Source organism: Helobdella robusta (genome assembly GCF_000326865.2).
Source record: "Helobdella robusta unplaced genomic scaffold HELROscaffold_13, whole genome shotgun sequence".
NCBI classification, from domain to species: Eukaryota; Metazoa; Annelida; class Clitellata; order Rhynchobdellida; family Glossiphoniidae; genus Helobdella; species Helobdella robusta.
This window is the reverse complement of record NW_008703718.1, coordinates 666,571-689,500: the sequence shown is the minus strand read 5'-3', so window position 1 is coordinate 689,500 and position 22,930 is coordinate 666,571. Positions and strand designations below refer to the sequence as shown.

The following is a 22,930-nucleotide window of genomic DNA, read 5'->3' as shown; positions in this document are numbered from 1 at the left end:
CGGCTCGTTTTTTATGTGCCATTCTCTTCTCCATCTGTCTGAAATGATATCAATGATATCAGTATCTTTTCCCAAAACGCTTCATCCTTCCCTCCTGTTTTCCTATCTTAGAAATTTTCATCGTTTCAGATTTATTTTAAAATTATATTAGGGCTGATATTGTAACATAAGTGGATTGATATTCATGAAAATTATACAATTGGCAATTTAGTTTGAATGTCATGATATCATGATCGTAAGCTATTTGCACGGTGCGTATCATTTTCCATACTTTTGGAATGAAGGATACAGAAGTTTGCTCGTCACCGCTGTCACGAGATTAATAATATTATTATTGTCTTGACTATTAAATTTGAAAGTTTTTTTAATATCTTGAGGTGTAAATGATATATCGGGGTATATCTTGTATGAATACACATATTTATGTTTATATCTGGATGTGTGCGGTGCACTTGTGAGTTCGTGGGGTATATAATGTATACATATACACATATATGCGTAAAAAAATTTCTTTTGTTATATGTGCTTATTTGTGCAAGTAAACAACTTAAAATTGTTCAACTTAGATTTTTTAAATTCGTTATTTGTATATGTTTTGATATTGCTTCTGAACGCAGCTGGTTGGCTTGGCGGATTCGTTACAAGGTTTGCATGAAAAGGAGCATTGTAGTTGCAAAAGTTTATGTTTTGTCTTGTTCTGGATCTCATTAATTTTCACATTGCCATTTTAAATGATTAGTCGAGCTACAACGCACGCGTAACAACTGAGTCAGAATATTAATACATGAATCATTGTCATAACTGTTATCTGGCTACTTTAACTTTCTTACAATAATATCACACAGCTATTATTTGTTCACCGATCGATGACTGAGTGGCTCTAATGATTTGGTTACGTTGCACATTTCATCTTGGGAGGTGCCCCTAAAATTTTCTAAATTCGGTTCTTACCGTTAATTTTAAAATATTTGTTGTGGTGAGAATACCATAAGAACAGATTTTATTTACGTTATAGTTGTGCCTGTTTGAGTATTGTGTTGAACCATTTGGGCATGCACTCCGTACTGTATATACTGGTGTAACTGAATTAATTTGTTAGTCAGGGTTGATGTATCTATATATTTATTCATTTATATTCATTTGAGTGTGTGTCTGTCTGTCTGTCTGTATGGATTAAAGTGTTTATGTACACATATATGTACTTGTACAATGTACATATTTCGTAATATGTGAATTTTTGTATCAAACGATGTTTTCGATTGCACTTAAAATTAGTTCTCATTTGTAGTTTAAATACTTTAAATGATTTCATTTAAAAAAAGTTAGATTCGGAGTGTTAACTTTTTAATTTTATCCAGCATTTTTTCTTCTGTTTGGTTTTTTGTTTGAATAAAATCATTATTAAAAATCAGTTTCATTGGCGTCACTACATGTTTTATCCGGAATTTGTGGACTACAAATTCTTTAATAGGCGTAGTGGGATTTTTTATCCTCAAAATTGGGATCATTCTATTTAAAGGATGATACGATTCGAATTAAGGTTTAATAAGTGTTAGTTAGAACGTAGATGGTAGCGAGTGGGGATGGTTTCTAGGTCAACTTATTGCTAAACGTCGTCCTGATAATTAAGTTTCAAATGTTCTCAAATTAAAACACCTTTGCCGACTGAACAAAAATTAACTATTAAAACTATTGCTGTTACTATTGCTGTTGTTGTTGCTGGTTTTTTTTATTCTCATTAACAACTTACCATCTTCATGACACTTCTAAAAATTTTTGTCATCAAATTTCAAAAGTACAAATGATAAGCACAATAAAAAAGTTTAAAATCGGTAGGTGTGATTGAACGCTTATGACGTCGAAGCAAATTATGGACAGTGCAATGCAAAAATAAATAGCAAAAAATGAAAATGCATGTCTAAATACGAGTGTGCTCTTTCAATCGATACATAGTAAAATTATTGTTGCGTGTAGGTAAAACAATATGCAATGAATTTTAGAATGTTGTAAGGTAAGTGCCATAAAATTAGTAGTTAAGTTCAATAACGCGACATCGTGATCATGAAATTATAATTTAATGACATGGCTCTTGATATAACAACATATAATTAAACTTAAGATAAGCTGTCCCAAACCTCATGAACCCTTTGGACCAACTTTTTTCACTTAACAACATCGGTCAATACTTAAACGTTATTTTATTAAAACCGCTTTTCAATATTATAAATATATTAAATGCTTGAAATTGTTTTTAATGCTGACCTAAGTGTCATTTAAAAATGTTTAAAACTAGAAAAATAAATGAATACTTTTATCATTGTCACGAATTATTTATTTATTTAAGAGAAACGGCTTGGGCGAACCCAAAGCCAAAAGTTATTATAAAATGATCGTAGTCTCGAATAATTCAGAATCATCATAGCAAAGTTCAAACTTAAATCGATAAAGTCCTAATCTAGTAAATAACGTTCAAATTAAATTAATAACAAATGACATTCAAATAAGCACAAAATTTCAAATCAGTGAAAAATTATTCAAATTTAAAACGAAAAATAGTTCAAATTATAAAATCAAATTAAAATTCAACAAAATCAAACTATGTCAAACACTCTGTCACCATAGTAAGAATCTAACAACACTTTGAAGGCATTTACAGAAGGCGCGTTCACCACATCTTCCGGCAACTCGTTCCATGGTTAATATTTTCTGCAATCTTTTCTAGCCATACATGAACATAATTTATGATTATGCCCTCTGGTGAAAGCGACGTTGTTCCTCAGCAATGACGGGCAGATGTCAGGATCGATCAAATCGTGGAGTATTTGATAAGCTAAAATTAGTTCTCTTCTAACTCTTCGGTAAGACAATGAAGGAAGGTTCAATTTTTTTAATCTTTCATCGTATTCCAGAGAATGGTATGATTTTAATATTTTTGTTGCTCTTTTCTGTATTCTCTCTATTTCTCTTGCTAGACCCAATCTGTATGGATACCAAACTTGGACACTGAACTCCAACGGTGAGCGTACCAGAGATTTTCAAAGGCAGAGGAAAGCACTATCTGATAAGATCTTAAAATTTCTGGCTATTATCCTAAGCATAGAATAAGCTTTTTTCACTTTATTTAGTATATGAATTTTGAACTGGAGTTTGGAATCAACAATGACACCCAAGTCAGACACCGTCTCCTTACCGAAAATCACGTGAACCACACCCCGAGAATCCGATAACAATTAATTCGCTCCAACAGCTTGCCTGCCCACAGACAATAGATGACATATTGTTATAAACCTTTCTATATAAATTGTATATACTATGCTGACGTCGTTTCAGTCAAAACATTTCAAAAGAGGAATTTCAAATGAACGAGATTACACTATCTATGACAACGTTTTAGGCGAAAGGTTAGCGACAGGAATTTTTAAAATGAGTGATGACAGGTACGAGGGAGACGATTGGCGTGCTGAAAGAGTCAAAGACATCCAAAAAACTTGTGACAAATTTCTTGCTCAAACAAACTTTCTTGTATCTGCCACTGACGACGGGGTAGGCCATTAATTTTAAGAGCTGTCACAAAATTTTAATTATTTTTTCAATTTTCAAGCTCAAAATTGGTAATATTATTTGACTTTTCTAATCCATTCATTGCTTATTATTCAGTAAAATTCATTTTGTAATTCATTATTATAATAAACTTTTACGTGCAAATTTTCATTTGAATACAACAAAGCGAGTAATGTGGAGAAGGCGGATCTTCATGGTACTCAGTCAACAGGCAAATGTAATGCAGTCTAAATAATTATATTTTAATTTCACTTTCCATAGATAAATTGTTTCAGTCAATTGACAAATGATCACCTTTACTACCTTAAGGAACCATGATGCCACTGGCGAGAGAGATTATTTATAGTCTTTCAAATAAAGATCTTTTCTTTTTTCCTTTTTTTTACAAATTTACTGACTAGTACATGAAAAATAATTTCTGCTAAACTTCTTATCCTTTTCTTACTGACAGCCTCTCTTGAAGTTTTGAAAACGCTTCCTGAATTTCTTTGTTATTAAGACAATACTTTCCGGGCGAACATTTTACAACACGCATTAAAAATTTAAAATATCTAGAATGCTGAAAATATTAAATTGTGAATATTTGAATAATTGTTATTATTAATAATTATTTCTTTTAAAGTGTAGTCACTTCGATGTTTTTTCAAATCAAGGATTCAAAATCGGCCGTCAAGATTCTAATAACGGGGGCGGCATCAAATCAGAAAAATATATTTCTGCTTCATTCGATTGCTGAAGGTCAAATGTTAGGTCCTACGCAGGTTCCTGCTTTTTCAATTATTTGAAACAATTTATATATATGCATAGTTTTATTTTGTGAAGAGTTATTCATTTTTAAGTTTCTTATTCGTTTATCTCATGAGTTAATTTTAAAATCCGCTCGAGAAAAGGTAGTAGTAAACTGCTAAACATTTTGAATTATTATTTTTAAGCATAAAGAAATTTTTAAATGTTAAAATGCAACTTATATGTTTGACGAAAAGAAATTATTTTATATGAATGATTGAATAAAATTGTTAATGGTACTGGAAATTAACATCATCATACTTAGAATGTCATATTAATTTGCTATGGTGACCAGAAAGCATCAATAATTCTGCAAGAAATGGTTAATGAATTGAAAGATTGTTTTCTTCCATTGCTAGCAGGTACGTACATGTATTTAGTTTTGAGAAATAAATAAAACCGCGATGGGTTGTATTGTCCTAAAGTGAAAAACGAGCAGTAAAACCGGAGTTCAATAAATAAAAATTAAGCAATCACACACCAAAGTTGTTGCACAACTCATTGTCAAAGTCATTAAAAAATAACTGAAGTGCGTCATAAACGCACTTATTTGGTTTTGTTTTTCCACTTATGCAACTAAGAACAACGCAGTTGTCTGTGAATTTGTTTTGTCTCTTTGAGCTTGTGTTGTGTTTATACATCTATACATCCTACAACCTTACATATTGCACATTAACACATCTTTTCAAAAAATGTAACTTTTGGTTTAGAAACCGACAATTTTATATAATTTATTTGCCAAGATGTTCTGGTTACAACTGATGAAAAAGAAGCTTTTACGGGCATTAAAATAGCTTTGTTATTGGATTCCGTTGCTAATGATGAGCGCTCATCTTTAGGAAAATACCAAGACACATTCCGAATGATGAAGGAATATGGTCATTCGTTCAACTACACTGGCTCTAATGTCAAAGTAATTATATTAGAATTATTATAAAAAAAAACTTTGGCCAAAACTTCTGCCCTTATTAATTAATAAAGTGTTTTCAATTTAACTTCAATAGTTAATAAAATTTCAAGATATTGGTAATTTCTGAGCCAGTTTTAATAAATGCGTTGATATTGAGAAGACATTGTCAGGCGGTGCCTCCAAAAAATATTGCATCATTATCCCTTACTCCTTTAAATGTAACGAAGTACCAGGTAAAAAATTTTCCATTCATTTAATTTATTGATACCTTTTTTCATAAGTTTGCAGGTTATTTCAAACTAAACTAAACAGACGCATTAAAATGTATTTAGCTATTTTATGATAGCTCATCTTTTAAGGTGGCCAAAAAAATGGATGCCCAGCCAGATAGAATCAAAAATTTAATTATGTGGGGAGACGATCCTCACACGTTCACGTACGACTTAAGTAGATCTACATTCAAGGTGAAAAAATGTCATGCGGCACATCAACGAAGTTAGTACGATAAATGATTAAACTACATTCATAGGAAGGGTCGGAGTGGAAACATTTGCCGACAGTGTTAGCAAACGAGCATTGGGTTAAAAACTATTTGCCCGAGGTAAGATTTGTTAAGCAAAAAACTTACGTACAATCTATGCCTAGTTTTTTAATATAAGATATACACACCTAATTTTTAAACGCACAATCAATACTTAATTTTTATAAACTTAGTAAATACGTACCTAGTTTTTAGACAAGTAACATACACCAATATACACCTAGTTTTTAGTCACACAATAAACATATAACCTATTTCTACATATCTAGATCTTCCATACAACAAATTCATAACTTTTGTATACAAAGTAAAATACATGTAAGTTTTGTATACACACAGTTGGTAAAGGAAAGAATTCAAAAACTAGCAAGTAGGACTGAATCATCATTAATTGTTTTGTCGCGGGCCGTTTGCGAGCAGGTATATAGCTGGTGGTTCGGTCTGCCAAACGTAAGCATTTATCCATTCAATTAAACATTTCATTAACAAACAAATTATAAATTCAAGTTAAAAAACAACTAATACAATGTTAAAAAATTTTCAATATATTCTGTAACTTAAACAGCTATTTTTTTGATTGCATGCAAATTAAAACAGAACGACATCAAACGAATGGGAGTCGAATCAGACGGATCCTATGGAATTACAAAAGGGCTCTACGCAGATTTCCCAGTAACTATAAATTCCAACGGAGAGTATAACATTGTACGAGACATCGAAATAACACCAACACACCAATTGAAAATACAGGCTATCAATGAGAGGTTGCTTGACTATGTCCATAGTATACAAGATTGGCCAATGTTTCAACAGAACCAATTACTCGCTTGATAAATTTAATTGTGCAGTTTACTGGCACCACAAATATGTATAATACATATTAATTAACTTTTTATAATTAATAATAACTAATGTTAATTAATAATTAACAATTACAAATGGAATGCTAATATTATTTATAATTTTGTACGATAACTTTTATTTACTAACTCCAGGATATTTTTATTGGCCAAAATTGTTTTAAAATTTCTAGTAGGTCATATAAGCAATTAATTAAAATTTCATCGTTAACTGATCAATTTAATAATGATACAAAGTAACATTTCTGTCGTTATTTGAATGTTAGAATGCACCATTATCCAAACAGTCCAAAAGGTGATAGAGAGCTGAATAAAGGTTATTTACGTCTGGATGGTTCGGTGGCGGTAGGTGGAGGAGGAGGTCCTTTGTGATCAAGTTCTGTTAAGTAAGACAGAATGATCTTCTTCCTTTCATCAGCTATGCACTCAAGTACTAGATAGCGCTTATCTTTCTGTAAAAATGAAATCATACCATCGTAACAGACTATTACAATAAAATATATGTGAAAGAATAGAGAAAAAAGTATAACCTTAAGAAGATTTTCTATATCTTTCAAAGATTGTTCTGATTCTTCAACATGTTTCAAGGATCTGAGAGAAAAATTTTAAGGTTAACAATTATTAAATTCAACGCACAGAAATAAAGAAATCTGAAAAAATTTCTTAGCTTGATTTAGCTATACATGAAGCCCACATGAAATGAGTAGATAAATAACCATATATAACAATTTTACTTGACAACTGTATCTATCAGAAGAAAATATCGACAAAAAAACAGTTACGACTACAATTTGGCAAATAATATTTGAAAAAATTCTGTTTGAAATTTTATATGATAGTGAACATTTTGAACTCTAAAAAGTTGTAAATATTGATTATCATTTTAAACAAATTCATGAGATATCAAAATAATGAAAAAATCGACCTTTATAAATAAAATGGTTAACAATATTTTTAAAAAATATGTGTAAAAGTTGAAAACAATTCTTACTTATAAGTAATTGTTTTAGTCTCCTTCAGTAGTTCCCTCAAATCAGATTTTGCCTGGTTCATCTTTTCTAGCATGTAATCGTCAAACTCCCTCTCTCTTTTCTGCATTGAAATAATTCAATTGAATTGATTTATTCACTTAACAATGATAAATGAAAAAAAAACAATAAAAATAAATACCCTGTCACTCGACGAGAACTTTTTATATCTTGGATCATCTTTAACCAACTTTTTTATTTCTTTCCACTTAGATGTCAGTGTAACTTCAGAAGTTTCATCAAGCAGGCGTCTAAACATCTCTCTATTCTTCTTTTTTAATGCCTCCATGTGCTCATCAAACATCTTCTGCCTCACTTCTTTGTCTAGCGATCCAGACAGAGGATCATACCTCGAATCTTTGCGAAGCAGCTTCTTGCTTTCTGAGTAATCCAATTCAACGGATTTAATCTGCATTAGGTAAAAAAACAGAATTATTCCTCAATAATGATATGACAAGTTAAGAAACTTGAGAATAAATAATATTAACAAAATAGAAGTTTATGATGAATTGATAGCCAAAGTATACATTAACTTTTTAAAAGTAGAAAAATAGTTGTGGAAAAAGACATAAACAGAATATATAAAATGAACTGCAACAACACATGAAATATCACCATGGTAATTTCACAAAATCCACTTACTAAATCAACAAGAAGGACTTTAAAATTCTGGATTGCTTCATCTTTTTTATGTTGATCCCGTTCTTTATCCCTTTCTCTCATTGAAGTTGCCAACGACTGCTGCACTTCTTTCTCTCTTTCTTTCAAGCTAGCTTCAATACGTGCTTGCTTTTCTGTTTGTTTGTCTTTAGGCTTCTTCTCTTTGTCATCTTTCTCATTGCTCTCATGTTTGTCGGAGGATTCCTGCAAATTAAGCACACTGTTTAGAAACAATACCAGAATTTATCTCAAAAAAAAAAAAATTTTAATCATCAACCTTTCCAAATGTTTTCAGGTAATCCTTAAACCAATCCTCTCTTCTCGAACTGCTATCGACAGCCTTGTAACGAGAATCAGATTCCAACTTCTTCTTAATATCTGCCCATCTTGAATGTTTGTCAATGCTGCTTGTCTGCTTCAGCAGGTCAAAGAAATTCGACTTCACCTAGAGTTTCAACAAAAAAAATTAAATTAACATTTTGTAAAGTAGGAAAACATAAACATTATTTAACATTAATCACAATCATTAATTTCACTCACAATGTAAATTCAATAGCCACAAATTTTAAAAGTTCATCTGTATTTTAAATTTATCTAAAATAATTTAAACACTTTTATTTAATATAATTTATAATTAAATATAGTTTCTATGTAAATATATAAGCATATGATAAATGATTTCAGTTCACAACATTCAATTTTTGAAAAACAAATAAAAAACTGTTGCTGCGATTTTGCAAAAAATATAAATTTGTATTAGGGTAAAAAAAAGCAAGCTGACAGTTTTCAAATTTGTTTAACAAATGTCATAATATATAACAAATTTTCAAAAGTGTACAAAAAAAATCAATCACAACCACGAACACAAACTACATACATAACAGAGATTTAATAAAAAAATAATAATATATTAATATATATATATATATATAAGAAGAAACATATGAACAGAAAAGTGGGTAATGCTTGAGAGTGAGTATCATCCAACAAGAATAAAACAATAAAACAGAGACGAAACAACACACAATGAAACGTCACACAAAGTCAGAAAATGAAACGAGCTAGGTAAATTAGAAAGAAGGTACATCATTTCTTACACTAATATCTGATATGATAGAAAATAAACGTCAACAACAACACATGAAGACATCTCGCTGACGGCAGAGGGGCAGGTCGAAGCCTAGATGGATACATACATCAATTACCTTCATCAGCAGCTCATCAGTCACTATGAACTATAACAGTTCATCGGTGGTGTATTGTGTGTTGGTTGCAAATCAATTAAGTTGAAAATTCGTTAAAAAATTATTAACTTTATTTTAAGAAAAATAAAAACTTTTGTATGTGTTTAAAAAAATTAAATATACATATACATGTGTATATAAATATATATATATATAACATACATACGTGAACAAATATGAATCATTGCATCATCATCCTTATCATCAGCCTGGTCATCACACGATAAACTATATAAAAACACTCAATCTATCCAACAATCAGAGAAACATCCCAACCCATAACATTCCTTTAATGAAGAAAATGTAGGTTAGTGGATGTTAATTTAATTATAAACACATATTTCAATGAATGAACTTCTGGAACGGTGCCACACTGCACTCTGCACCTTAGTGATGCATCATTCATTGATCCCATAACCTGTTTTGTCCTTTAATTGGATATCATGTGCAACAGTACAATGAAGCACTGAGGATGTATCTCTATATTAAAATACAGCACAACAGTCATGTTTATGTATGTTAAAATATATATAAACCCATGCATAGGCACAAACGTATATAAAATAAATAAATGTATATACAAACACTTGTGTAAAACTACAAAACCATTAAATGCTTAATAGTTATGCAATGAGTGTTTTAACAAGTTAGTTTATGACAGAAGAATTTTGAGTGTAAACATACATTTTTTACACACCATATTTATATTTATTTATATATTTACATATTTATTTGCATAAATTTCTATATAATAAAAGCTATAAAAAAAATGTGTTGAAATAAAAATGATCACAAAATAGAGGAGTGTTTATTTAAGAAGCTTATAGAAAATATCTTGTAGAAGTTTCAGAAATTATCAGTGCTACAAAACTTCCTCTCATTGAATAATTGCTACTAAATTTCTATTAAAAAAGGAAATTTTAATTGTTTTGTGGGTGGTCAAGTAGGTGAATATAAGATTTTTTATCAGTTACAACATTTCATCCATTTGAAAGATTTGATAGGTAGACATTTAATAATTGGTAGCCAGCCTATCAGTGAAGGGTGCATTTCCTTCTGAGTCAGTCACCAAGAATTTCAATTGAGTAATCACAAATGACTACATAGTAATATGTTTGATGAAAACCTCGATCAAATGACCCATTTTATTGTAAGGATCATGGCAGATCATAAATATTCCGACGGATACAAAATTTAACAAAAATCAAACTTTTGCCACACTTTGTGTACTACATAAAGATATATAATTAAAAAAAATTAAGAGATTATAAAGACAAGAGGACGTACCTTTTCCTTTTGTAGTTTTGACTCTTCCTTCTCTCTATGGCGTAGTTCAACCAAGAAGTCAGCAAACAATGATTCTCGTTCCCTTGTCTTATCAACATTTTTGAAACGTTCGTCTCTACCGTACTTGGTTGAAAAGTCACTGAATGATGATCTGAAAAAAAATACTTTTTTCTATTAATAACTTCACATAAACATTAAGTGACGTTCTTAAGCTGTGTTTAACATAGGTATTCTTTTGCTTCATGGACCAATAAACAGTAGACAATAAACAAAAATGTAGTCAATTCTTGCTACTTTGTTACAGTAGACCACTGTTTAACAAAACCAGCCTCTTGTTAAGAACAAGAATCAAATCTTACTAAACAAGCCTAAATAAATTTGTTCAATGAGATGAAAAAAAATAACAAAATCTGTTTATTCAGATATTTGGATAACAAACTAAAATAGTCAGCAAGATGTGCTCTATTTCCTTGTGTGACTTTTTAAACGTTCTAAAGAAAGCTTGTTTATAATTACATTACCTGAAGTGTGCATTACAATGTCTAGTGCACAATGTTTCAACGTTGAGTATTCTGAATGCATGTGTGGAGCAGAATTAATGTTTATTTAGCTTTTACTGTACTAGAAAATTCATGTACAGATGAATAAATAGCAAAAAGCTTTATGTCTTATTTTATCTCAAGCCACTGACTATAAATTAAAAATTGTTTTTGACTTTTTGAACAACAATTAATCTGATATCAATGAATTTTGAGAATACATTAAAGACAAAATATAATCTGACTTGCTGGTTAGCTTTGCCTCCTCCATTAGCTGTTTGAACAATTCCTTCTTCTCCTTCAACTTGTTTCTCTTTTCCTTCCTCTCTTCTTCAGCTCTCTCTTTTACATATTGTTCAAAGACTTGCTTTCTTTCCTGTTGAATTACGTTATTTTTATATTGCTATCATAACCCTGATTTTTATAAAATAAAAAAATTTAAAAAATTAATGATAGCAACCTTTGAGGCCAGCAGTAAATAACGAGGATCAAATACAATTTTGTGAAGTTCTTTTTCCCAGGTTGAGAAAGCTGACACCTATGAAAAAACACACACAACTATTATAAGATTTCAAAAACTCAACAATAAAAACTAACTAGTAGTTTAGTGGATATAAAACAAACACAAAAAGAAACAAGCAATTACATCAATGTCAACAAATGTATGTCACAATCTTTGTAATTACAGACAAAATTTAATGAACTTGAAAATTTCAATATTGATCTAACAGCTTTTTCAGTTAGTAGTTCTCTAAATTGTGTCATTCTTATTTCTATTGGAATTATGGCTCTCTCTTTTGCAGCTTTAACCTCAGCTTCAATTGCTGATTCCTTGCTTGCTCCAATCTTCTTTGTATCAACACTCACTATTATAACATCATCAGAATCCATCCTGTTGAATTTTCCATGCAAATATCATTAAAAATATAATTGAATTAAAAAAAAATAGCAACGCCTAATTAATCTGACAAATTATATTACTTTGCTTTTTTACTCTCTGGTTCATCTTCTGTTAGATCCAAAACTTTTTTCTTACCTGAATTTTAAAAGTTAATTAACGTTAACAATATTTAAATTAAATGAATAGGGCTGTTGCAAAAAAATTAAAGTGATATAAAAGTGCATTGTCCGTTAAGAAAGCTGAAGAATACTGAATCAATTCCTCCCGTTGATACCAAATTTTTATCAAACGCTTGGAAAACATGGATGAGGCGCTCCAGTCATGGCAATTTCAGAAAGCAATGAGAACATGGTAAAACCAAATAACACTAAATCCAAATAAAAGTACAACCGTAAGCAAATACATGAAAGATTGAGCAGACGATATAGAGGCCAAATAGTGAATGAATGATGAATGTAAATGAAACAAAATTGAAATTTATAAAAAGGACTAGTGGTGAAGGGAATGGTTTCATGTTATTGTTTTAACGTTGTTTCAGCATAAAGGGAACCATCAACTCAAGATTGTAAGGCTTTTTCCCAATGCATATTTGTGGTTAATTTATGAAATATTAATAAAGTGATAAAATATAGCAATTACTTTTTTTAAATATATGGCAAAATTTGAACAATAAAAAAGTTTACAACTGGAATATGAAACTAACCAGATGTTGCAATATTATTACTATTACCAGAAATATCAGGCGGACTTTGAACCAATTTATCGACATCCGGTCGGTTGTTCAACTCTGCTGGTCTCTCCCACAATGAAACTCTCTGACTCGGATTGTAAAAGAAGACTCGATTGTCGCCAGTCCAGACGACACACCTTTGAATGACAGGTTTACATTTGGATTTACCAAAACAATTCAAATATGAACATCATCAAGGAAATTTAATTAAAAAAAATTAATTTAGACAAACAAAAAAATTCAAGATTTGTATAATAAAATATTACCATGGTGTTCCAGAAATTGGTGTACTTGAAACAGGTTTTGACTTTTCAGCTGCTTTCTGTTCTTCAGTCATGCCATCATCTTTCTGAAGAATTATTTTCACATGAATCAATTGAATAAAATGACTATGTTTAAGAAAGATTCTAGTAAGAATAAAAAAAGGAATACCTTACCTTAGTTTGAGTTTCTTCTTTAGCAACTTTTTCATCAGATTCCGTTGTATCCATTTTAACTGGAGATTCATCCTTCTTTGTTTGTTCAGAATTATCAGCCACAACTGCAGGGGTGGCGGCTGTGGGTGGTTCAGATGTAACAGCAGCAGCGGTTGTACTACTTGCGATGTTAGTCTTGTTTGCTTCTGTGAATGACTGTAATTTGCTCATTATCTCTGCAAAATTGATGGCTATTGAGGTTGGAATGGAAGATGCCGTCACAATTTGGGATGCAGCCACGGGCACATTTTTGTTCACTTGATTGGAAGCTACAAAATTTTTGAATAAAAAATTTATGTTTGGCAAAAAGAAATTAGCTAATTTTGTGTCCAAAAAATATTATAAACAAAAAAAGAATACCTTCATAATCAAGCAAAACTTTCGGCTTCTCCCAGACAGATTCTGCTGTTCGACTGTTATAATAATATTGCTTACCTTCAGGAGTTTTGTGTTCTGACCATTCAGCAACTTCAGGAGGCTTAACCTAATTGTGTAATCAAATTATGTAAAGCATCAGAATCTTCAAATTTACATTGTATTGCAAGTTTCTGGAGCACCTGTATTTCTATTGTTACTTACAAAAACACTAATTGTGCCATGCTTTTTTGAACGAATGATGTTTTAATGCTCCTTGAAAACTGCAAACCATTTGAATGGACGTTAATGCCAAACAGGCTTCAAAAATCAATTTTTGCGCATTACTATTCACTAGAGTTCTTATGTATAGAATATTATTAATACCAAATTAAAACCAAGAACAAATTGAAAACAAAAATAAATGGAAATAATGATGCAAATTACCTGAACAACAGAAGGAGGTATGACACCAGGAGGGAAGAATGGAGGTGCGAATGGAAAACCTGGTAATATAAAATAAATTTAACGAAAAATACAATTAAATTTTTTAAGAATAAATAACCAAAAACTGATGGAATTGAAATTACAATTTTAAACTATGATTATCAAGTTATAAAAAATGTTTCATGAAAATCCATACAATAGCCATGTAAAACAGAATATGTCACATATACAAAAATCAAATTATTTTTATAAAATTTTATAAAAATTGAAATACAAATATTTATATCAAATGTAAAAATACAAAAACATACCGGGCCTCATCATGTTCTGCATAAAACTTAACATGTTTAAAGGATTACTGCTCTGCTGAAAAGAGGTAATATCTTTTTCACTGGATGCAATACTAGCATTCACAGCTGGACTGTTGCTCTGATTTGCTGGTAAAATTAAAAAACTTATAGCCAATATTTTGAAGTATTCAAACACCTTCATCTTTACATTCAAATATAAAAATTTGTCATGATTTTGATGCAACAGAAGTAAAGAAAATGAAAAAACCTTGAGCAATAGCCACTTGAGCAGCACCAAACTGAGCTGATGAAGGCTGAGAAACTGATGAGCCTAAACCAACATTAGCTGACTGTTGTGGAGCTTGTTGTTGGCTCATAGCCATTGATTCAAATTCTGCTTGTGAAACTATCTTAACATTTTCAGGCTTAGACCATGATGTTTCCCTCGTTTTGGCATTGTAGAAGTACGACTAAAACAAATTTGCAATTGATACTTAAGAAACTTGAATTTCAATACAAATTATCGCCATGAACAATGAAAAACAAACTAAACAAAAAACAAACCTTTCCATTAGCGGCTTTTGTTTCAACCCACAATTCTTGGTTAGGATCAACAAGATTGTTAAGTGGAAAATTACCCATATTTGAATTACCCGGATAAACTGGCGGCGGCATGCCAAAGTTGTGAGGAGCCATATTTGGTGCCATGGGGCCTCTCTGAAATTTTAATAATTAATAAAAATAAATGAAAAAAATACTCTTAAAATAAATATCCTATCTAACCATCAACTGATTATGAGCCATTCCCATTGGGGGTCTCATAGAATCCATTAGATTGACATTGTTTGGACCACCCATGTGATTGAATGATCCCGGTCGACCCATATTTTGCATACCCATAAGTGGTCCTCTCGGGGGTCCACCCATAGATCCTCTTCCCATTGAACCAAAACGACTGTTTGGATGACCAAAGTTATTGTCAAAGGATGGTGGATGGTTGAAAGGAGGACCCATATTTCGTGGAGGCATATTCGGAGGGCCTCTCATTAAAGGCATATTCGGAGGACCTCTCATCATAGGCATTCCTCGCATTCCTGAATTGGGTCCATGAAACCCAGGACCCATCATGGGACCACCAGAATTCATGTTATAAGCTGGGCCATTGAAACCTCTAAAAAATATGTTAAATAATAAAATAAGTTGATAAAAAATATAAAACAATCATATAAAAAATTATATATATAAATGTTTATATTTACATGAGTTAACAAAATTTACATATACATTTGTGCAAAGTTGTTACAGTTCATTAGAAAAAATATGTAGATAAAAGAGAGTTCACAATCCAGAATTGGACTGGATCTGTTTTAATTTGTGTTGTGTTTTCGTAAAAGAATTTGGCTAGAGGTTTACTTTTCCATAAACCACATTATTATCTTTTTAAAATAAATTATCTTTATCATTCTACGAAAAAAGTAATAATTCAAAGTAATAAATAACAAATATTGTAATGAAGACAGTCAAAAAGAAAAAATAAGTAATCATTTTGAAAAAGATGAGCCATTTTACACTAAACCAAAATGATCAAGACTGTAATAATTACGACCACTCTTTGATTTAATGAAAAATATGTGTACATATTCTTTTTAATACAAATATACATATATATATATACAAACATCATTGAAGATATATGCCCATTTTGCATTAATGACTTTCTTTAATGAACACTCAACAAGTCTGAATTTATTAAACTCGTATTTATTTATCCATATTAGCTGTGATACATTACAATTACTTGTTTTATTTTGTTTTATTTTTGTTTTATTTTTATTTTATTTTATTTTTTCATTTTATTTCATTTATTTTATCTTAATCCATTATATTTTTTCATAAATAGTCTATATTCCATTTTAATCTAATTTAGTTGTTTCATTTACGGATTCGTTTATTAAAATTTCTTATATATCATTATAAACTTAATAATTAATTTTGACAATTTTCCATATTCTTTCCACACATGTCTTCTTTTCACATTCAACTAACTTATTTACGTTTTATTTACATCATCCGATTTTAACAAATTTCACTGAACTAAATTTCAGTATTAATTTATTTGTTTTAATATTTAATTTAATACTATTTTACTAACTTTTTATATACATTTATATTTTTAACCATAAATTTAATTTGTACATGTTTTGCATTGTTTTCACTAACAAAGGTTTCTCGTTATTTTCTTAATAATTTTATTACACATTTAATATGCATTCTAATTTTATAAAAATATTTCATGCTATTCTTATTTTCATAGGCTCTGAAGATGGACTTCCCGAAACAGCGCTGTTAGCCTTACCATGTCTATTGTTTTAAATAAATACGAGTTTAATAAATTCAGACTTGTTGAGTGTTCATTAAAGAAAGTCATTAATGCAAAATGGGCATATATCTTCAATGATGTTTGTATTAAAGAAAACCTCGTTCCGAAATATATATATATATATATATATATATATATATATATATCTTATTTAAAATTTTTCGATCCAATAATTGAATGTATAGTGGCCTAACAAATAGTTATGACCCAATTATTATTTCAAAAATTAAATTATTAACTAAACTGTTTCTGATTGTTGATTGATTGATAATAATTTGCATTTGTATGATTTAATAGGGTACTTAATAAATCTAATAATACACGTGAGCAGTGCTTTTTTAGTTGAAAAAAATAGGTGCCTGTACTCAGTGGTGAATCTAGACAACTTTAGCAGGCAGAGCGCCTAAATTCTAAACAATTTTTAAACGTTGACCAAGGGAATTTTTGAAAAATATTTTTATGTTTTAATATTTCATCAAAAACACAACTTTTTTCGGTTAAAACAATGAGCTTTACTGACTTTTAATACAAATACTGAGGCATTTTAATAGTGTTAAATTACATAACTTTTAACTACCATTTGAACCTCTATGCAAACTAAATCACAACTGCGAAAGATGTTAATTGTCTGAAACAATTATTAAACACTTAAATTGTTAAAAGTGATAATATTTTCTCCATGTTTAAAAAGGTGTTGATATGCAGTACTGGTGCATATCATCAGAAAAAAAGTAAACGAACATTCAGTTTTGTAAGCTCATGTCAAAAAATAAAATGAATAATAAATTAAATGTTTTTAAGAAACAAAAAATAATTTAAAGTTTATACTGATATTCCCCATTAATTATGGGTTGTTTAGTGTCAGGGTTAGAGAATGTTCATTGACTTTAGAGTTTGGACAAAAAATAAAATTTGAAATTAATTTATAAACAAAATCAATCAATCTTTGTTTAGAGTCTAGAGACCCAGTTCTGGAGTAGGACAAAACATAATAAAATAAAAAGAAACAGCAACAATTTTATTAACCTTGGTCTTTGAGATCTCAAAAGAGGTACTTTTTCAAATGGAAATCTCTGATCTGAAGCATGCATCAAATGGGATTCATCATCCAAATCCAAATTGGATGCATCATGCTCTTCATCACCATCCAAATGCTCTTCATTTGTTTTTTCCAGCTTTTCATCAAGATTAATTTTATCATTTACATTTTCATGACAACCCTCTTCCCCTTCATGATGGAAGTGGGAATTGTTATTAAGCGCGGGTTCCTCGTTCATAGCTTCCTCGTCTTCTGGATTGTAAAGATTAGCATTAGCGTTATTGCCGTTAGTGACATCAACTTTCCGAACTTCGGAACCTATTTCTAAAATTTCAGAATTTTGTTTTACATCAACGGTGTCAGTGAAATTTTCTTGCATTTTTTCACGTATATCATTTGATTCCGTGCAATCAAGATTATGACTGCGATCGTCGCCGTCGCCTTCGATATCCATGTCGGCCATGCTAGATCAAATTCGTATCTTTATAAGCTATGCATAGACAAATAATAACTAAATAAAGATAATAAATCAATAAACAATTTTATTGACAATGATATTTGAGGCAATTGACAACTAAGGATATGCAATATAACGGTATTATATTAATATAATTATATTAAATATATATTAATATAATAATTATTATCTCATTTATATGTGTATAAATTACATAAGTTTTTTTCTGATTTTTGTTGAACTAAATATTAAAAACTTAAATATTATCGTCATGGCTAAATCTCATTCTGCGGAGTCATTTGATAATATGATCTCTAAAGTTTTAGAAAAATCCAATGATAATGTGATGAAACTAATTGACAAGTTAATGGACAGATCAAATGAAAGTCTTGAAAAAATAATTATTCTGTCCAACAACAACCTGGAAAAACTGTTTGACAAATTCGACTCAAATGTTACAAAATTAATTGAAAAGTCAAATGAAAATGTGAGAAAATCATTGGCTCATTCAGAAAATATATTGAGTAAACTTTTCGAATCAACTGTCATTCGTATGGAGGCTCTCGGCAACAGTTTCGAGCAAGCAGTCAAAAGTATGTCGGAGGCCGTAACTGAGTCAATGGGCCAACTTCTTACAACAGTGGCTGCTCTGAGTACCAGTGTTTCAGAGTGCCAAAAACAGGTCTTAAAAATGAATGAAACTCCCTTGATTGAATCAATGACCAGGGCCCTATGGGCGGTTGATCAGGAGCGTAAAGACGAGGAACGACGAGCCAGCAATGTCATTATCTCTGGCATGGATATGCAGCCCGGAATCAACGATGAAGACGCTGTTTCTACCATATGCGAGAATTATCTGACACTTAAACCGCAGATTGTCAAAACACGTCGAATCAACAACAAAAAGGTCTGTGTAACTCTATCAAGTCCTCAAACAGTTGATGACTTGATATCATCATCAAAACTATTGCGTTCATCGCCGAACACCAAACATATCTTCATCAACCATGACCTTTCAAAACGACAAGCCGAGCAGGCCTTTCTTAAACGCCAGGAACGACGTCTTGCAAGACCAAATCAGATATCCAGCGGCGTGCAGCCCTTTCGTTCCACGTAATATGAACCGGACACTTCGTATGTCTCTAGCAAATGTTAGAAGTTTGCAGAATAAAAAGAATGACCTTAATTTATTTTTGTCAGAATACGACCCTGACATTTTTTCTGTTATTGAAACATGGCTTTCACCAGAAGATCGTGATGAGTTAATACTACCTCCTGGTTTTTGTTTTGTTAGAAAAGACCGTGGAACACGTGGTGGTGGAGTGGCTTTTGTCATTAAAAGCTCGGTTCATTACAAGGTCGTGAAAACACCAACAAAATACTCTCACATCGAAATAATCTCAATTGATGTTTTTTCTTCATCGACAACATATCGTTTCATCTCCTACTACCGCAGTGGTGGATTTGACAATTTGGCTGTCGACTATGCCATTGATAGCACACAATGCATCACAATGCTATGCAACGGTAATGTTAACTGCCTACTGGGCGATTTCAACCTACCGCTTATTGATTGGAATAACTATTCATCGCCAGATAACGCAATTTATAATTGTTTCATTGAACTTTTTAACGATCTTGGCCTGCATCAACTGGTGGACCAACCTACACGAGGTCAGAACATTTTGGACCTGGTTCTTTCTGACGATGCCAGCTTACTAGCCGAACTGGAAGTTTCCTGCCCATTTGCTTCAAGTGATCATTGCTGTGTTAATTTTACAATCAACTGTTTTAGCAACAATTCGACCAACAACAATCCCCACAACAGAACATTTTTTTACGATTTCAACAGAGCAAACTACACTGTCCTGAATGATTATTTGTCAACAATAGATTGGGATTGCCATTTTCAATATTGTTTTGATGTTAATGCCTGTCGGAATATATTCGAACAAATAATCAACCATGCCATTTCAACCTTTGTTCCTTTGATTGGTCGGAATAGTTTACCGCCCAAGCGTTCAGTACCCAAGCCACTTCGTCAATCCTACCAAGTCAAACTCCATTTTTGGAAAAAATGGAAACGAAGTTCAAATTCAGAGGACAGAGATCTCTACCTATCTACGTCTAAAAAATGTTCCAATTTAGCAAATATTTATCGCATGACTAGAGAAAACAACCTATTGTCGAAAGGAAATGTTAGAAGTTTTTATCAATATATTAATAACAGATTATTTTCCAAACCTCAAGTTTCCAGCTTAAAAATTGATAATAACAATACATCCAGTGACCCGATAGTTATGGCAAACACCTTCAATAGTTATTTTGCGTCAGTATTCACAATTGATGACGGAATACCTAGTACTCTACCTTCCCGTACTACAAAAACAATTGACGACATCTGTTTTACTCCTCATTCAGTTTATCTAGCTCTACGCAGTTTGAAAAATTCACACTCATCTGGTCCTGATAATATTCCCAATATCCTTCTCAAAAGGTGTGCTTCAAGTTTAGCTGTTACTCTGTGTCATATTTTTGATACATCCTTTAAGAATGGGCTTCTACCCACTATATGGAAGACTGCTATCGTTACTCCTATTCACAAAAAAGGACCAACTAATTACCCTAGCAACTACAGACCTATATCGCTAACATGTTCGTGTTGTAGAGTCATGGAAAAAATTATTAACGGCAGTCTCCGGAATTATTTGTTAGACAATAATTTAATATCTTTCTTTCAACATGGATTTTTGCCTGCCAGATCAACTTCCTCTAACATCATCAAATTTGTTAGTGATTCTTTGTCGATCCGTCAAACAAAAGAAAGTTGCGATTCAGTTTATCTCGATTTTCAAAAAGCATTCGACTCAGTTTCACATGCCAAGTTGATTTGCAAATTACAGGCTTGCGGTGTAACTGGCAAATTATGTAGCTGGTTGACTGATTTTTTACATGAGCGATCTCAATTTGTTCAAATTCTTAACAAATCATCTAGTTCTACAGCTGTAACCAGTGGTGTTCCCCAAGGAAGTGTCCTTGGGCCAACTCTTTTTCTCATATTCGTCAACGATATAGATGACTGCATTTCATCATGCCCTGTTTCTATGCTGCTTTTTGCGGACGACATCAAATTATACGCCCGATCATCTAACTCTATTCAACTTCAACGGTCAATCAACAATATCGTATCATGGAGTAACAAATGGCAACTGCCACTGTCCCCTAACAAATGCTCAACTTGTTCCTTCATTCCATCAAGAAATACTACAGTTACAAATCAATACACGATTGATCACCATGTTTTAACACCTAATGAGTGTTTTAAAGATCTTGGCGTAATAATTGACAAACAACTTAACTTCAATCGGCATATCAATGACATCACGCACAAGGCATCAACACGAGCTCGGCTTTTAATTAAATGTTTTACATCAAGAGACAAAAACCTACTAATTAAAGCTTATTGTACCTATGCTCGTCCCTTGTTGGAATATTGTTCTCCTGTCTGGAATCCTCATTATCGATATCAGCTGATGAAGATCGAAAGTGTTCAGAGAAGATTTACTAAAGCCATCCCCTCAATTCGCCATCTTCCATACCTATCACGTTTAAACTCAGTTGGCTTGCAAACGTTAGAACATCGTAGATTGATTTTCGACCTGTGTTTTTTATTCAAAATATTGAACAACATCATCAACTCCGATCTGATTGATCAATTTACCCCGTCGTCATATCTATCAACTCGAGGTCATCACCGTAGACTGCACGAATCCAATTCTAATAACAACACAACAAAATACTTTTTTTGCAACAGGATAGTTAAAATTTGGAATGCACTGCCTGAGGAAGTAGTTTCCTCACCTTCATATGCCATTTTTAAAACGAAACTACTTACTGTTGACCTTAGAAATTTTTTGCAGATTAAATAACTTAATAACTATCCATGTTTATTGTTTGTATTTTTCTGATTATGGTCTCCATATTATGCAAAACCTGTCATTTCTTTCTTTTTCGAGATACATTTTTCTTTTACTCTTTGATATATTATAAATTATATAATATTTCAAACATTTAACACAATTATGCTTTCCATATATTGTTCAACTTGTCTTTTTACACTGTATTATAGGAATCTCGTGTTGTGTTCTATTGGAATTAAATGCTGTATATATGTGTTTTTGTGTGTGTGTGTGTATGTATATATATTTTTAGCTGTTCATATTTAATTCACTGTTTATGACCTTGACCATACTTGTTATTTTTTAACTTTGCTCATTAATGATTAGCTGAATGATAATGACGATGTGACTGGTAGTTATTTCATTATTTTGGTTGTTTTCATTATATTTCTGCTTCACTGTTACGATTAATTAGTTATTGAATCTTCTTTTTTTTTTCTTTTTTTTTCACTGACTGACGTTTATTATATTTGAAGAATTG

The 22,930-nt window shown here is 31.3% G+C and overlaps 3 protein-coding genes across 3 annotated transcripts; 2 read left to right on the top strand and 1 right to left on the bottom strand.

Annotated features, from left to right (window-relative positions):
• Positions 1 to 3,423: 3,423 nt before the first annotated feature.
• On the top strand, positions 3,424 to 6,629 carry HELRODRAFT_168229 (hypothetical protein; the record flags this gene model as incomplete). Its single annotated transcript, XM_009014113.1, has 9 exons — positions 3,424 to 3,543; positions 4,215 to 4,322; positions 4,613 to 4,709; positions 5,091 to 5,260; positions 5,368 to 5,490; positions 5,590 to 5,721; positions 5,787 to 5,858; positions 6,138 to 6,248; positions 6,396 to 6,629. The coding sequence occupies 9 exons, from the start codon at positions 3,424 to 3,426 to the stop codon at positions 6,627 to 6,629; spliced, it is 1,167 nt and encodes a 388-aa protein (XP_009012361.1).
• A 346-nt stretch (positions 6,630 to 6,975) lies between these two features.
• HELRODRAFT_156427 (hypothetical protein) lies at positions 6,976 to 15,541 on the bottom strand (the record flags this gene model as incomplete). The annotated part of the gene is made up of 21 exons (XM_009014112.1): positions 6,976 to 7,110; positions 7,189 to 7,249; positions 7,650 to 7,750; positions 7,829 to 8,095; positions 8,329 to 8,550; positions 8,624 to 8,791; positions 10,878 to 11,028; positions 11,662 to 11,792; positions 11,877 to 11,954; positions 12,146 to 12,265; positions 12,370 to 12,371; positions 13,021 to 13,184; positions 13,314 to 13,396; positions 13,480 to 13,484; positions 13,884 to 13,991; position 14,109; positions 14,325 to 14,383; positions 14,636 to 14,761; positions 14,883 to 15,084; positions 15,179 to 15,276; positions 15,511 to 15,541. The coding sequence occupies 21 exons, from the start codon at positions 15,539 to 15,541 to the stop codon at positions 6,976 to 6,978; spliced, it is 2,313 nt and encodes a 770-aa protein (XP_009012360.1).
• Positions 15,542 to 18,761: 3,220 nt separating this feature from the next.
• Positions 18,762 to 22,419, top strand: HELRODRAFT_168227 (hypothetical protein; the record flags this gene model as incomplete). Its single annotated transcript, XM_009014111.1, has 4 exons — positions 18,762 to 19,397; positions 19,519 to 20,145; positions 22,021 to 22,121; positions 22,305 to 22,419. The coding sequence occupies 4 exons, from the start codon at positions 18,762 to 18,764 to the stop codon at positions 22,417 to 22,419; spliced, it is 1,479 nt and encodes a 492-aa protein (XP_009012359.1).
• Between the last annotated feature and the right edge of the window lie 511 nt (positions 22,420 to 22,930).